We start from the raw sequence: 16,174 nt of genomic DNA, 5'->3' as shown, positions 1-16,174 counted from the left end.
CCATCTGTCTGGGCAGAAGACCCTGCATCAACTAGCTAAAGTATTCTACATCAGGATACTGAATTACTACAGAATGGGCATTTCTGCAGCTGCCCCTGTGCTTTGACCTCCCTGTGGAAATCTTTATAATGTAAGCCAGTTGAAGCCAACTGCATGCTGTTTATCTAAGCTAGTGACAGGATACATAAAATTTTTAGTATTGTTGCATGTCCACTGAACACTTGTGGCCAATCACTTACCTTCACATTAAAGCGGTAACGGTCTTTACTGAGGTTCTGATTGATAACAGTCACAACTCCGGTGTAGCGCTCCACAGAGAAGTACTCCACATTGCTGTCAACCAGAGAGTAAACTAGCTGAGGGGTGATGGACTTGCCAGGGTTCAGGGTGAGGTCAGAAGTCATATCGGGGTCAAAAGCCTCAACCCTGAGGACCTCGACTCCCATGTAGGTTGGCAGGAGGAGAACTGTCTCGTAGGTGTCCTGTGACAACTTTGGAGGTGAATCATTGATGTTGATCACCTAAAACAGCATATACACAGTGAAAATAATGTCCACAAATGAAATACAGGGATCGAAGTTAGTCAATAATTGTTTATGAGGCAGTGAAAGTTGATTTACTTACCCTTATAACTACCTCTGCAGGGCTGTCAGCACTCCGAGGAGGCTGACCACTGTCTCTAACATTAACCCGGAAAAGGAACTCGGGGAAGGTCTCATAGTCCAGACTGGCAATTGTTCTACAATTTAAAATTCACATAATCCGAAATTATGAGATATAACAATTTATAAGCAGGTGACTTGTATCCTCAATAGTGCTGAACCTGGTGGGGTTTCTACATGTCACCTACCGAATCGATCCAGTCCCCGAGTCCACGCTGAAAAACATACGAGCCGTATCGTCTATAATCTGGAACAGCAACAGGGCATTGTGATTGCGGTCCTTATCAGTCGCCTGAATGACCAAAGGGTTACCATCCTCTCCCACGACCACACTGTTGACTGGAGCAGCCTCACTGATTGCGCCCACATACCTGTTGAGGTGAAAAGAGGACACTGCTGTAAAAGAGGAAAGCTATACTTCAATCACTCCAGACAATGATGTTGTCAAGACTCAACACGGCTCAGCAAACAGCAGAGGAGCACGTCAGTGCAAAAGCTCTTATCTTTTGACCAACACTGATACCTGATTTGTTGGAAGACTGGTGGGCTATCATTGACGTCCCCCACCTGGACGATGACAGTGGTGCTGGCCTCCACTCCTGCCATGCTCAGTGCATGCACCACTAGAAAGTAGGATGTTGTTTGCTGCCAAAACAAAGAAATGCAATAACTAAAAGTGGCATTATAACATTCCATGTGCACTCCTTCTAAAACGATAATGTCAACACTGATAATTAGCTGATAAATGCATAAATCTTCTAGTTTAAACACAGGCATTAACAAACCTCAAAGTCAAGTAGTCTGCGTGTGCTGATTACACCAGTGTGATGGTTGATAAAGAAGCAGTGCTCATCGTTGCCCCTGGTTATATCATAAATGAGTGCTGAGCGGCTGAGGGCGCTAACGGTTGTGACATGTGTTCCAATAGTACTGTTCTCCATTATCTGTAAATACAAACACATTGGTGATAACAATTTAAGCACTTTGGTGAGTTATGTGCACAATTTAATATTTATATATATATATATTATATTTGTCTAGAGATTTACCATCCAACCCTCCCTACCATCTTCCAGCCTTTCTCTTAATTCCATCTATCTCTCCCTTCCTACACCTCTCCCCCATGCACCCATCCTTTTAGTCAGCCATCTCTCTCTTTACCTCAGCCTGGTACTCATTCTGAGAGAATTTGGGTTGGGAGAAGTCGGAGAGTATCAAGGAGATGCGAGCTGAAGCTGTGGCCAATAATGGAGGAAATCCACTGTCTGTGACACGCACGGTGAGGGTGTAAAAGCCCACAGAGGTGAGGTCCAAGTCCCTGGCAATGAAAATAAGGCCTGTGGCATTATCAATGCCAAACACACCACCGGTGTTCCCTGAAAGTAGCAGAAAGGTTACAGACAGCATTACTAGTAAATACTAAAAACAGAATTTTAATCCCAATTTGTTCTACTAAGACAAAGCATTACAAATCCAATCACAGGTTAAACCACTGTTCAAAATAGAAGAAAAGACAGACATAGCGATCAGAAAGCATCACACCTGCTTCTATAGTATAAGTGAGTTGCCCGTTAATCCCATTATCTTTGTCTAAGGCTGTAACTTGTAGTACAGAAGTGTCTACAGGAGATGACTCATAGGCCACAGCATCATATACGGTGTTGGTGAAGTAGGGGATGTTATCATTGGAGTCCTCCACCGCCACCAGGATACGAGCCAGGTCACGATTAAATGGAAACTCCTGATCCTTGACCTAGAGTGAAATGAGAGATGAATATGTATAGCGTTGTATGAGGCGATTAATGAACAAAATCAACTAAAATCAAGTAAGTCAGGCACAGATGCATAGAGGAGCATCATTTGGAAGACAGAACAGGAACACACATACAATAACACACACACACACACACACACACACACACACACGGCATGGCAACAGCTGACCAAGCACACACAGAAACACATTCATATATTTCTTCCATATGTCCCTTCTCACCATAATAGTGAGGATGTGTTGTGTTCTGGCCTCGTAGTCCAATCTGTCTGCAATGTAGACAACCCCCGTACCGGGATTGACCCTGAACAGTCTCATACTGACTGGGTCGACACTGCCATAGATGGAGAAGCTCAAACGGGCTCGCTCGTCCATGTCCGACGCTCTAACTCGCAGTAGCTCCATGTCAACTGGTATGTCCTCTGAGACACTGACATCATAGGCTGGTTGTGAGAAGACTGGAGGGTTGTCGTTGCTGTCTTGTATTCGGATGAAAACCTGAGAGACAGAGAGACAGACGGAGAGTTTAAAAAGTCATTGAGGTAGATACAGATTGAGGATATTATCCTTAAAGATGAGAGCCCTGGTGTAGATTTAACTTTGGTGACTGAAAATGTTTGATACAGTTACAGAGTATTGTTACATCTTGAATTGTTCATTTGCAAGGAGGAGATACAGTACCAGGAGTATTTACACTAAATCTCTGTACTCAAGGCAATTATAGTTGTGGTATTTTGTTCAAGCCGGACCAGGTGTTTTCAAAGAGGGACCTTTATTTGCACAGGCTAATCCTATTAATCCACTGATATCAAGAATTTTCCTTACAAGGCAGACCTAGTAGGCCAGCCAAGACAGCAGGTGCATAGGAAATCCCAAACAGAGCAACAAAAAGCACATTTCACAGTCAGCGAGAGATAATTTCAGGTAGTGCAAGCGTAGGAAGGAAGAAAGCTGAGAGTAAACAGCTCCCCCAGGAAGAGGTGACAATAATTTAATTTGATGTGGTTCTGAAGTGTGTAAGAGACAGTGCCAGTGCATAACAAATCATAAGTGTACGTACCTGTGCTGTGGCAAAGTTGGTCCCATCGGTCACCTGTATAGTCATGTTGTACACCGATTGCACCTCTGCATCCAGGGGCTTGGCCACAACTAGAGTTCCCACCCCCACTTGAAGGTCAAACTGCATGTCAAAGCTTCCTGGAATCACACACAAACACACACACGCACAGCTCACACAAAGTTTCAGTCATTTATTATTCACGTTGCGTGCTAAACTCAGGTGCTCTAAGTTATTACTGTGTAATTGTTTTGGCCAGGTGCCTGCATCTGGAGCTGGAGGGTCTGTGAAATAAAATGAACTGAAACGCAATGCAATGTAACACTGAACCACTTCGTAGCTAGAGAGCTGTTAACAGCCACACAAACATCCCTCTTATCACTCCAAAACACAACCCATCTCAGGGATCAAAAAACTGCAGCCGGGTCTTTTCCACGGGCGGTGAGTGTACAGTTTAGAGGCTTAATGTTTGATTAGAGCCAGGGAGAGAATTGATACGTGTTAGGTATTCAGTACCATCCTTCGTCTCACTCCGGCTTCTCTCCCGAGATATCTGGGGGCTTGAGCTCTCCTCAGCATATGAATACTGATTGGGCATTTTTCACAGAACAACTGATGCGTGTTGAGTCGTAGAAAACCACAGGGATTCACTTTTTTTCCAGGTTGAGAAGTTGGTCACAGCATTAAGAAAAACAGAAATCACAGTATGTAGTCTCTAAATAAAGAGAAGTATCTTGTTTCATTCCTGTATGTTAGAGGTGCCTCTAGGGGGGTCTTCAGAGTTAGTTGTAGTATTTTTGGTAGCGTCTTTTACAAACAGACAGCTGAACAGGTAGTTATACTGTATATATATGTACACTATGTCTGCAAAATAAATTGTACAGTGGTAGTCAATACATTATGACTTAGTTTTGAAACATGTATGGACATAACTCACCTAGTTTTCCTCTTGAATAACAGTATAATATATGAATAAATACAATATTAATATAATATCAGCCTTAATTGCTGTCAGCAGATAAGCAAGTCATTTTTTTGAGTGGGTCTCTGTATTGTTTGTATGACATATTCCACCAGCACAAGAGCCCATTTAAATGCTATAACACACATGAACATCACACGTCACAGACATACGTCACAGACATACTGAAAATAATTTCTGGGAGAAGTGAGAGAATGTTTGCAATAATATCAGTGAAACAGAGTAGAATACTTTATCCCCTCTATTGTAACAAAATATGTTGGGTTTGTCTGTAACAGCAGAAATATCATCAGGTGGACTCATTCTGAAGGGCCTTAACATCACAACATACTCTGGTATTATTTACAATAGATTTCCATTTTGTGAAGTCTCTCTGAGGTAGAAACACTACAATTAGACCCCAATCCCATTTACTCTCCAAAGTAGCAGCATAGTAGCTGAACTAATGAACTCGTCCTGCCTGGGCAAACATAAAAAACTAGTGCTGTTTGTGTGGAGTGCTTTTTTTTTCTCAAAATCAGATCAGGCTATACGGTCTTTGACTAAACAAGGTCCTAGTACTGTTTGCTGTATTTCTGAATTTTCTGAATTTCTCCAGACCTGGGCATTTGAGGAAGTTGTGTTGCAAAATTAAGTTTGACCATACCTGTGTCAAGTGAGCAGTTTCTTCCACATGCATTCTGAGGAATGTAGAACGTTTCTCTGGCGAGCCTTCCGCCTTAACGGTAAGAGAAAGAGAAAGAGAAAGAAAGAAAGAAAGAAAGAAAGAAAGAAAGAAAGAAAGAAAGAAAGAAAGAAAGAAAGAAAGAAAGAAAGAAAGAACAGATTATGAATATTTAGGGAGTCAAGGATATTCTTGTGATCAAAGGTCTGCATCATCCACAGTATACACAGCACTCTGCAAAGCCAACTGCTATGAGGTAATGTGAGTGGATGTTTTTATCAGAATACTTCAGCACAGTATGACAATTGTGATTCATTCAGGGATGATATTCATGTCCAGCTCTTGAAGTTTGAGTGAAAAGATAATCACCATGCTTTTACTTTTTGAAAAGAAAAAAAAGTAAAATATTAATGAGCCTTTCCTGCACAATTACTCTGATATCAACAGTAAGAGTAGAACAGGAAAAAAAACATCACATTTTCTGTATCTTTGATGCATGTGAATAAAAACAGAATAAGAAAACTAATCAACTAATTATCAAATAATTTACATATTAACATCCTAGTAAGGGAACTGGGTCTCTACAGACATCATTTTTTTTTCTGTGTTCGGTAGCAATAAAAAATAACTATTCACTATTTATCCTTTGAAAGATTTGAATCAAAGGGCAATATAGCGCTCCTCTGTATTTATCAGGCAGACCGGTATAGAACCAGTATGCTCCTGAGAAGATTCATTGTTTCCACCAAAGCCAGAGCAGCAGCAAAATACATTATTTATTTTCCTTTGTTTTCCAGCATGCTTTTGGCAAAAATAAACTATAAACAAATGTTGTGTATATATATATATATATATATATATATATATATATATATATATATTATGCCTGTGTACAATTAATCTCAACTACAGAGACTCAACTACTCAGTGGCCTTTTGATTTTAACAAGCTAATTTGGAGTGTAAGAAATATCCACCACAGATAACTTTCCAAAAACTGTCATCCTCCAACCTAAAAGCCAATAACATCTTTCAAAAGCCTTATCATGATACTCTGCCATGCAGGTGGATATTCAATTTAAAACCCTTTGATCATCCCTCAAGGGGCAATTAGAGGTAAACTGACCATTGTTCATAAACAGGATGGCTTCTGGAATAAAACCACATTTCCTTTATTAATATATAAATTATAATCAATTTAAATATGACAAATGTCAAGAATCATTGAGTTCGTTGTTGATAGTGTGGCCTGGCTGTAAACCCTGAACGAATGTATTTGAATTAACTTGACAGCACAAGAACATTTTGAATGTTGATTATTTTCTGGTCTGTTAGTTTAGCATGGCACATTCATTTGCTTACCGATTATATTGAACCAGACAGGTGTGCTCGACTGGCTGACAGCGACTACTCCCACCGGCTGAGACACAGCAGCTGTCTCCGAAATAGAGAAATTGTAGTACCTCTGGGTGAATAGTAGGGGTACAGGTGAGGGGACAGGTTTGCGAATCCACTCTACATGGAGTTTGACAGTAGACCATAATGGGGGATCACCGCTGTCCTCCGCTTTTATCTAAGAGAGGGAACAATATTGAAAAAAGCAGATATCCAGCTGACACATGCATGAATCATGCATTTGGGAAACATTTAAGCAAAATGCTGAAACAATGATAAACCAGACAGAAAAACAGAATATTTCAAAGGCTAAATAAATAAGTGGATTCACTGTAAGATGATAAGTACAGTAAGTTAGTATGTATGTATTCAGAGCAAGCAAACATCGAGAATGTATTAGAATTCTGGTCAAGGATTGTCAAAACTATATGAATGAGCTCTATACTCATCTTCAGACACAGCACTTACATTTACTCAGCGACAACCTCCCATCCATAAATAATATTTTTGCTAACCTCAAAATTGATTTCAGCAATTACAGTTTAATGGGATGGCTGTCCCATGCCTGACTTCAAATAGCTTGCTCTGCTTTTCACACATTAAATTGGAAAAGCATAAGGAACCCAGTATATAAGACGTAATTGTAAAATATGGCGTTATAAGTGGTGCTCATTTAAGACCTGAGCCTGTGAGCCAAATACATTATTTAAACTAATATTTGCTTAGAGAGCAATGTTACCCTGAGAATAGAGAAACAAGATTGAAAGAGAGAAAATGGGTGTGTTGTCACTCTCATGTCACACATGAGCTCTTTTTCACTTAAAAACTGAGCACAGGCTCAAAGGGCACATGGGCGTGACCGACTAATCAGTGAACCAGGCACATGAGAAGAATACGCTGTCTGCAGCACATATATAAAAAGGGGTAGAGCAGGATGAATACATAGCATGATCATTTGTTACACAAATAAAGCCACAACAATGGCAATTTGTGCTTGTGTTTAAGGGGTGCCATTTCATGCCAGAGTATCATAAATGCTCTGTGCCAACTGATGTACATAAACACAACTTCAGCTGTGCCACTCCACCAACCTTGGCACTTTTGAGCTCATTGCCCATTGAAATACCAAAAACCAACAAGCTCAAATACCTGGTATTGTGCCTAATGAAAAATTAACAATGTGACTGTGTTTGCCTCTGCCAACTTTGCAATGCATGAAAGCAGAGCCCTAAAAACTAATGGAACCCCAACTGGCTATGAATTTAGTTGTAACAAGACAGGAATTGACAAAGCAGCACTCGGGAAGTGCATGTGTGGAGCACTGTGCCTGGAAGAGGCAACAGTCTTATCCCTGGTAAGACAATCTGTACTCTGTAATTCAAACTCTAGATTTATTGTCATGTCTGCCATGTTGCTAATGAGTGCTGCAATTATAAAAACAAAACTTGGTATATGAAACTCACAGTGAGGATATCATAGCTTCCCGCTGTCACCATCTTCTTTGATGACACCATGGCAGTCCTGGGGTCAATACTGAACTTTTCATCCTCATTACCATCAACAATGCTGTAGGAAATGTTGCCATTGGCGCCAAGGTCACGGTCATAAGCGAAGACACGGTACACCTGTTCGCCACGTTTGTTGCGGTCTCGTTCGGTCAAGCTGATGCGGTAGGTGACCTCCGGGAAGGTGGGTGGGTTGTCGTTCTCATCCTCGATGTGAACTATGACCAACACAGTAGACTGGCGGGTGGTCACTGGGCCGTCTACAACTGTTACCTGACGAAAACATACAAGTGTACGAGCATGCATACAAAAAGAAAAACACATATCAGGTCGTCATAGAGATGCATCATTATCTCTTGAACATGTTTTGTCATACAGTATGCGTGGGATTTGCATACATTAATTAACATTCTAAATCTTTGCTCCCACTGTGTGGCTGTCACTGTGGAGTGCAGGACCACGTGGGGCTGAGCTCATGGGAAATCTCTTTGTATTATTGATCCCCTGGAGGCAGAGGCACAGGTCTGATAACTGATCAATTGGATCAGATTAGGGTGAACACCACTGCTGCCAGCTTGACTGCTCACTAGACTATTAATTACAAACAGGCAGCAAAGACTGGCAGGCGGAGCAGTGGGTGGCATGCATGGACTGGCATTCCTATTGAAATCTCAGGACAGTACAGGACAGGACAGGACAGGACAATGTAACAACAAAGACTTCTCTGCCCCCAATTTTAAACTCCTTTGTGATTTTTCAAGTATATGATGCTGTTAGATGCCAGCGTCCTTCTACAACTTCTGCCGTTTTCATTTTGTAGTGTGTTGTCATAAGCGGGGTTGTTATTACATTCTAGAGCTGAACAAAGTGGCACAAAGACTTATTGAGTCTAGACAAGTTAATCGGCAATACAGAAACAAAACACCAAGCGGCAATACTGTGGGTCAACTGTGGGTTATTTAATTCCATTTTGCAGAAGGGCAAAGTGCTTGTAGATTCAACAGCATTTAATAAGTTTCAAGAAAAGTCTGGGGAAGTAGAAGTTTGTTGGTGTCTCTGAGGTTGAGAATCTCTGATTATCAGGTTCATCTGCATGCAGAGCAGTAGGAGCAACAGAAATGGTAATCACGGAGCTATCTGTATGCCCAGTTTCTGCGCTTATCAAATGCTGGGCAGAGCAACTCCTCTCCTCCCTATCCCCATCCTGAGTAGAGAAGATAACCAATGATGAATGATTATATTTAGAAATTCCTAAACCCGGGGCCCAAAACTACAGCCATTCATCACATGTTATGGAGCCTTGAGGGACTGCCAGGGTTGTCCTCCACCCAGTCTCTGTTAATAGTGGGCTGTGGCAGGTGGCAGGGCCAGATACATAATAATACTATAAACCAATCCACACTGTTCAGGTTAGTCTGTACCTCTAAGAAGTGCTCTGCCTGTTGTTCTCTGTCCAGTTTCCTCGCAGTTGTCGTGATCAGCCCTAAAAGTCGTAAAAGAGCAACTTTAGATTACACAAACACAGATGGATGATAAAGATACGAGATTAGAGTTGGTGCCTCTTCATAAAAGGTTCATCATTTGTCTTCACAGGTTTACAATCACATTAAAATTTTTAAAGCCAAAATAATTTCCAATTAGAACATCTTCCACTTAAAAATGATGCATGTGTACACTCAAATACACACGGGAAAACTATAGCCTGCAGCCCAGGCAGGGATAACGGCATTTGGCGCATGTTCATTTGGCACTGTATAGCTGAGGGCCATTCAGTTGGCCAACATGCCACCAGGACAGAGGGAAAGGAGTGAGGTTATTGATAATTGCTTTGATCGAACTAGATTATTCCGATGATGGTTAGATGGTTTGACAAACGCTAGCTGGCTGCATTGCAGATCACAGACAATGACAGCTCCATTTTTTCCTCTGACATTTTTTGTTCTCCACACACACACACACACACACACACACAAACACACACTCTCACACACACACAATCACTGTTACACAAATCGAAAGTTCCCCAGACATTATTTGGGCTAGCAGGGAAACAGAGATTAAAAATTCAGGCATTAATCCACAAGAAGATTCAGCCATATTATATGACAGTTTTACAATATTGTAAACTGACTCCTGGTTTCCAAAATAAATGAATTGTTTGCCCATGTATGCTATTCTACATCTCATGAGAGCTTCCAAATTTGTTACAACCTGGATCTATTTTATCCTAACCCACAAATAAAAATACACAGAAAAAAGCATTGATAAAAGCTAAAATACTATCATTCTGGTTTGTTTGTTTTTTTACAAAAAAAAAAGATACATCTGTCTTTTGCAGCATTCTTATTTTCATTTAGTGTTTGCACAAGGATGAAGGAAGGAAGAGTAGCACTTGCAAATAAAGACATCCAGACACACACATCGGTACATGCAGAAATATCCACATACATACATATATATTCAGTGTGGATTTTTATGTGGAATGATTACATTGAATGTGCTTGAATGGTGATAATATGTTTGTTTCAGTGTAATGAAGCATTGCAGTAAAGTAGGATTATTTTATATGCATAAAATATCCGTGCAGTCAATGCATAGACTAAAACCATGGTGTGCACAGTGCACACACTCACACACTCTCGGTCTTGCACACATGCACAGTGTCACCTTGAGCTTGCTATGCAGGCTAACTTCAATTAAGCAAATTAGGAGTAAATCTAGAGCAGCGGTCACAAGCTGTAGGAGAGAAACTGGAGGGGGGGGCTTGTTCAGCAGAACACAGCGCGAGTAACAACTATGATAAAATTCAATGAGCTACAGCGTGCGGCACATCTGCAGATATAATATATAAAATGTATATTAAATAATTTAGAAATCCCCACCCACACACAATATTTATGTAATGTCCAGTCGGTTTCAAATCTTAAGTCTCCTCCCTTATTCCTATAAAATACTGTCCGAAGCAAATAAAGAATTGTTCACAAAACAATACTGTCAGTAACATCAATTTATAGCCTACTTCTTAGCCATGTACGGGGAATAACTGTCATACATTTTCTAACTGGAGCAACAATAAAAATACGAGATTTAAAAACTCATACTTTTCTTTATTGTTGATCATAAATATTGACTCAAACATGCATTTGTTAATATCCTGGTACAACAAAACCAATACAATCCAATAGAGGATTGCACAAAAGGTCACACAGCCACCATGAATCCATGACAGCACTCACAAACATGCATGCTTTTAAAAGAAGCACTCTTTCTAACACCCTGTGTCAATGCTTATTTGTTCTGTTTTCACCCCCAAAGGAGGTAGGCTTCACGCACACAGACAGCACTGGAAGCTGTAACAGCACACAGCTCATTCATAGTTTGGCTTCAATACATTTTGGGAATTGTTGCAGTACCTCAACCCCATCAAATTGACACTTTCAGAGTAAACTTGAAAAATGTATTACTTTGAACCACCCCAAACCTAGTTTTGAAAAACAATTTGAAACTTGAAGTTTTTTTGCAGCACTTCATGAAAACAAATCAATCAGCTGGGTTTTGTTTATTCATCTATCCAATGAAATCACTCTGGTACATGGAATGTTTTTGACTGGATAAACAGTGAGCAGTGATTCATGTTGAATGCATCTCTAACTAATGCATGTCTCATTACTGGGTCATGCACATTATTGTGAAAATTATGGCAATTATGTTTTCAAATGAATTATTGTGCCTCTCTAAAACTGCAGAATATAGTATATCCACCCAAGCAAAAATCTATCCATAATTGTCATAGGTTAATTATTGGGCTTCAATAAGATGGTGGAAGTCAACCAGAAGTGTGACCTCTGAGAGAAAAGACTGCATGAAACATTAAAAACCAACTGCTCAGTATGGCAGTAAACTTTCATTTATCACAATGTAAACAAGATAGTCATCAATATGAGTTCCCTTGCATGAAATTAATGAGTAACAGATAACAAAATACTGTGGGTCTTTGACAGAGGCAGACAGCAGGGCTCAGATGGCTAAAAACTCTCCCCTGTGACACACAAACATAGCGCAGATACAACCACACATACACACACATATCTCATACACACAAATTATCTTTATACAACTGTTAGGTGTATGTTGTGGCTCACACAAAGACAGGACCACATGTGGATGCACACCCTCATGCAAGTTTCATAATGCATGAGGTGGCATCATCGTCATCGACTCATTGTAATAGAGCTGCCCTCTCTAACACACTGCTGTAACCAATTAATCAGTTGATTGATTTGCACCACACACCATCTCACTCTCTCTCTCTCTCTCTCTCACACACACACACACACACACACACACACACACACAATATACATATATCATACACAGCAGTTGGATGTGTGAATAGTACTTGTAATCGGCTGAAAAACAAAATCAACTCAATCACATCTGGTGGATGCATCACCACAGGGACAGTAACTCCTCATTACAGCTAAGAGATATATGACCTGGATCATATATTACTCTCAAGGATTCTAAAGAGTAAGTGTTGGCTACAGTTTACATATCGATGAGTGTGTGAGGACCAGTGTGTCTCTATTGGGATCGATAACTAGCCTTTTCACCCTGGATGAGTACAGTCCGCATCCCTACATATTATCAATATTATACATCCATGATGCTGTAATGTACAAAAGGATATTCATAGAGGAATAGAGGAAGAGAAATGGAAATACCCACTTTGATTTACAGAGCAAACTTGCAACAGCACACCATTAGGGAATTCCTCTTACGATAAGCTTGATGACTGACATGCTGCAAGTTACATAGAGGCTATGCGTTTTTGATTATTACATTGATATTTCTTTGAATCAGAATAAAGGTGTCTGTAACAGCTGCCTTTTGTTATTTACTGAAACAATCCTAACTTAATCTAGGGCAGAGACCGCAAAGACTTAGTTTTTTACTTGAGATTTGAATAAAACATATCACCTCTCCAATAATTATTTAATGGAAGCTTCAAGTAAATCTTGTACTGAGACTGCATAGGGACCTCCCTAGACCTCAAATTTGGCAGCCCAAACTGAAACATGTATGAATTTATTTGCTTTAATAATGTTTGTTATCCATACAGATATAATGTTAATAAATCAGAATTACTGAAAAATTTAAGATTTCTTAAATATCTTTATAGTACACAAAGACTGTAAAAGGTATGAGATCAGCACAGGCCCTGAAAGGGTTTCTGTCTTTTACACAGGATCTAAAAGATTCAGTTCATTCAGTTTTGAAATGATGTTCAGGCGTTATGTTGTGGGATGATAATCAGCTCGCAGGCTGCAGTTGTAACTCATTTTTTGTGAGCTTGTTGAAATGCATGAGCAATTCAAGAGTGTAAATGTCTAAAAAATGATTTTGCAAACACATCAAATTCACAGATGCGTAGAAAAGATGTGAGGTTCCAAAAACATTTTGAGAATGTTTAAAAAACTTTTCCCAAAATGTAAAGGGTAACTCCACCAATTAGTGCACTTCAAAGTCTGCTTATAGGTCTTGGAGAGTACTTCTGTATGTGAAATGTTTTAAACTGTCCATCTTGAGTCAGACAATGTTTTAAGCAGGGTAACGCTTGTAACTAATTGGTGGAGTACTTAAAAATACACTCACAGTTTCTGATCCCATCTTTACAGCCCAATCCAACTCTAGAACTACTCATTATTACGTAAATCAGAAGGCAGATTTTACCAACCAATTAGACAACTTTCAAAAAACAGACGGGTATTTCTACATGTGCACATTAAAGTTAAATTGGTCAGGACAGGAACAGGGTGCAAAATGTAGCTTCCTGACCTGCACAAAAGTGTTTTAAACACTCACAGACTTTAATTTCTCATGCAGGCTCAAAAGAGGTAATATACAACCGCAGGCTGTCTGAGCATTATTTCACAAGCTCAGACTTTTTAATACCCTGTATGATCCTATGGCAGAGGGCTTATGATGAACCCATATGATGGTTGGCAGTATTTCTTTAAATACAAATCGAATTCATTTTAAATCCAATATATTACTCCTGAAAACTTAGCAAACTTCAGCTTTGGTTTTCCCTTCCACTTTTTATAACTAAGCGTGTTTTTAATTAATGTTATTATATCTCACACAATGCATAGAAATATGCTGTTTGGCCCTCTTTCAGACAACAAAAGTAATGGGAAAAAAAATTGCTTTGACTAATGTAAACTTCTTTGTGACTAGAATATATTAACCCACACACTAGCTTAATAAAACTCTACACTTATTTCCTCAAGTACATTGCAAAGAGCTTTCACCCCTTAAGAAGACTGGAAGCAATATTCAGTTAAGAGTGTAGTGAAGAATGTCTGGGCGGGCAGCTCATCAGTGTCCTAGATGTTTGCCTGTGTGGGCACAAAAGTCCTTTTAATTTGTTGTGTGGGAACCAAAACCTTTTATAAGATGAGTGTGGAGTAGGAGGTGCATGATGAAATCAAATGTCAGTCATTTCAGAGGCATGTAAACATATAAACACAAAAGAGTGTTGTAATTATTTGTTGTTTATAAGGATATATTACTAATGATGCCGTCTACCACATTATACTGTCAATTATATTAACAAGATATGTTATTCGTTCAAAAGAGTCTCACCTGTTTTGGTGTTGATGGAGAAGAAATTCTGCGGGTTGCCAGCAGTGATGCGGTAACTCAGACGACTGGGAGTTGCAGTGAGGTCAGGGTCCTGCGCCTGAATACGGATGACTGACACATCCTTTGGAGAGTTCTCCATGACGACTGGATGGTAGATAGGATCCGAGGTGAGGGGAGCATTGTCATTGACATCTTCTACCTGAGAGAGAAAGAGCGCAGAGGAAAAAGAAGAGGAAGAGAGAGAGAGAGAGACAAACTGTCTTTTTTATATGAGTTGGATCTCAATTGACCATAGATGTGTTGATAAAACATAACCTTTGAAATCAGCATGTATGGTAATACTGAGTTTGGTATCTTTGTTAATCAACAGCTCATGAAATGCAGCATGGACTTGGTCTGGGTTGATCTGTTATCAATCACAAAATGGAAATGTATTTACCAGAAAAAATGTCATGGATGTCACACTTTAAATGCACTGCAAATTAATTTCACTTCTTACAGCATAGATCTAGAATATTTATGGCAAACAGAGCGTTGATTGAGTGTATGCTGCGAGGCACAGAGAGCCAAGATGGTTCAGCTGGTGAATGAGGAGCACCTTCGCCTGATTAATCTGCCTATCTTTGTCTGTGATGAATAGGCCGGGAGTAAAACACCCGGTCATACAACACCTGAATATCCCGATGCCTGAAAAGGCAGTTTGTGTTTTTTTATACACTGCTGAACTCTTCCCGAAAGAGTGAGCAGTGTTGGAGCAGTGATGTGTGTATTTGAGTGTTTAGACAGTGGATTACTTAGTGCCAAATAAAATAGAAGCTGAAGCAGAGAATTCCCTCCGGTGTGTATCTCTTGGTCACAGATGGAGACTTGCTATACTTATCCCCTGCACTGAGCACTATTAGCATTTTAGGGAGAAGCACATGGATTGTTGTTTAGCTTCATACTGTTACTTTGGAGGCAATCCTCCAGTAAAGTAAATATGCAGTAAAAGCGTCAAAACTAGCCTGCAGTTACATGTTTATGGGCTGTAAGACATTGTCAATACAGATACAGACAAAGAAAGCACCCTTTAATACAATGTAATAATTTCGGGGTAGAAAGATGTCAGAAGTTATATGTTGTATTAGTGCTTAATGTATAACCTAATATAATAAATATAAAGCAGAGAGGATATAAAACTGAACCATTTGGGTCAAACATATGGCTGAATGAATGTGGCATTAAGCATGGAATACTCCACCCAAACTATATTTTTAAATATCATACAATTCCCCACTGTAGACTTTAAAATGCATGCGTCATGAGTGTGATGACTGAGAAGCTGGTGTGATGGTCAATAGTAATTCAATGTAGATTAACTGTTTTTATTTGACCAAATTCCCAGCTTGCAATTTGCAGTTACAAAAAATAAATATAAGGTCCCCCTGATGAGTTTTTAATGAAAAACAGCACCAAAGTGAAGTAGTAGTTTGGTCTTGTTTATGCTTA

At 39.7% G+C, this 16,174-nt stretch overlaps 1 protein-coding gene across 1 annotated transcript in view; it reads right to left on the bottom strand.

Annotated features, from left to right (window-relative positions):
* The window catches only part of LOC120544126 (protocadherin Fat 3), a 72,593-nt gene that overhangs the window by 43,397 nt on the left and 13,022 nt on the right, over nucleotides 1-16,174 (bottom strand). Inside the window, exons 6-19 of the mRNA XM_039777706.1 lie at nucleotides 14,687-14,885; nucleotides 9,460-9,521; nucleotides 7,997-8,311; nucleotides 6,501-6,711; nucleotides 5,122-5,193; nucleotides 3,497-3,633; nucleotides 2,659-2,934; nucleotides 2,205-2,415; nucleotides 1,824-2,038; nucleotides 1,448-1,606; nucleotides 1,186-1,307; nucleotides 851-1,033; nucleotides 625-739; nucleotides 240-521 (exon numbers count right to left, since the gene is read on the bottom strand). Of these exons, the coding sequence (XP_039633640.1) occupies nucleotides 240-521; nucleotides 625-739; nucleotides 851-1,033; nucleotides 1,186-1,307; nucleotides 1,448-1,606; nucleotides 1,824-2,038; nucleotides 2,205-2,415; nucleotides 2,659-2,934; nucleotides 3,497-3,633; nucleotides 5,122-5,193; nucleotides 6,501-6,711; nucleotides 7,997-8,311; nucleotides 9,460-9,521; nucleotides 14,687-14,885 (2,559 nt within the window). The remainder of the gene's footprint in view (nucleotides 1-239; nucleotides 522-624; nucleotides 740-850; nucleotides 1,034-1,185; nucleotides 1,308-1,447; nucleotides 1,607-1,823; nucleotides 2,039-2,204; nucleotides 2,416-2,658; nucleotides 2,935-3,496; nucleotides 3,634-5,121; nucleotides 5,194-6,500; nucleotides 6,712-7,996; nucleotides 8,312-9,459; nucleotides 9,522-14,686; nucleotides 14,886-16,174) is intronic.

This window comes from Perca fluviatilis, chromosome 16 (assembly GCF_010015445.1).
Source record: "Perca fluviatilis chromosome 16, GENO_Pfluv_1.0, whole genome shotgun sequence".
In the NCBI taxonomy this organism is placed as follows: domain Eukaryota; kingdom Metazoa; phylum Chordata; class Actinopteri; order Perciformes; family Percidae; genus Perca; species Perca fluviatilis.
The sequence above is the reverse complement of the archived record's forward strand: the minus strand, read 5'-3'. Positions and strand labels throughout refer to the sequence as shown.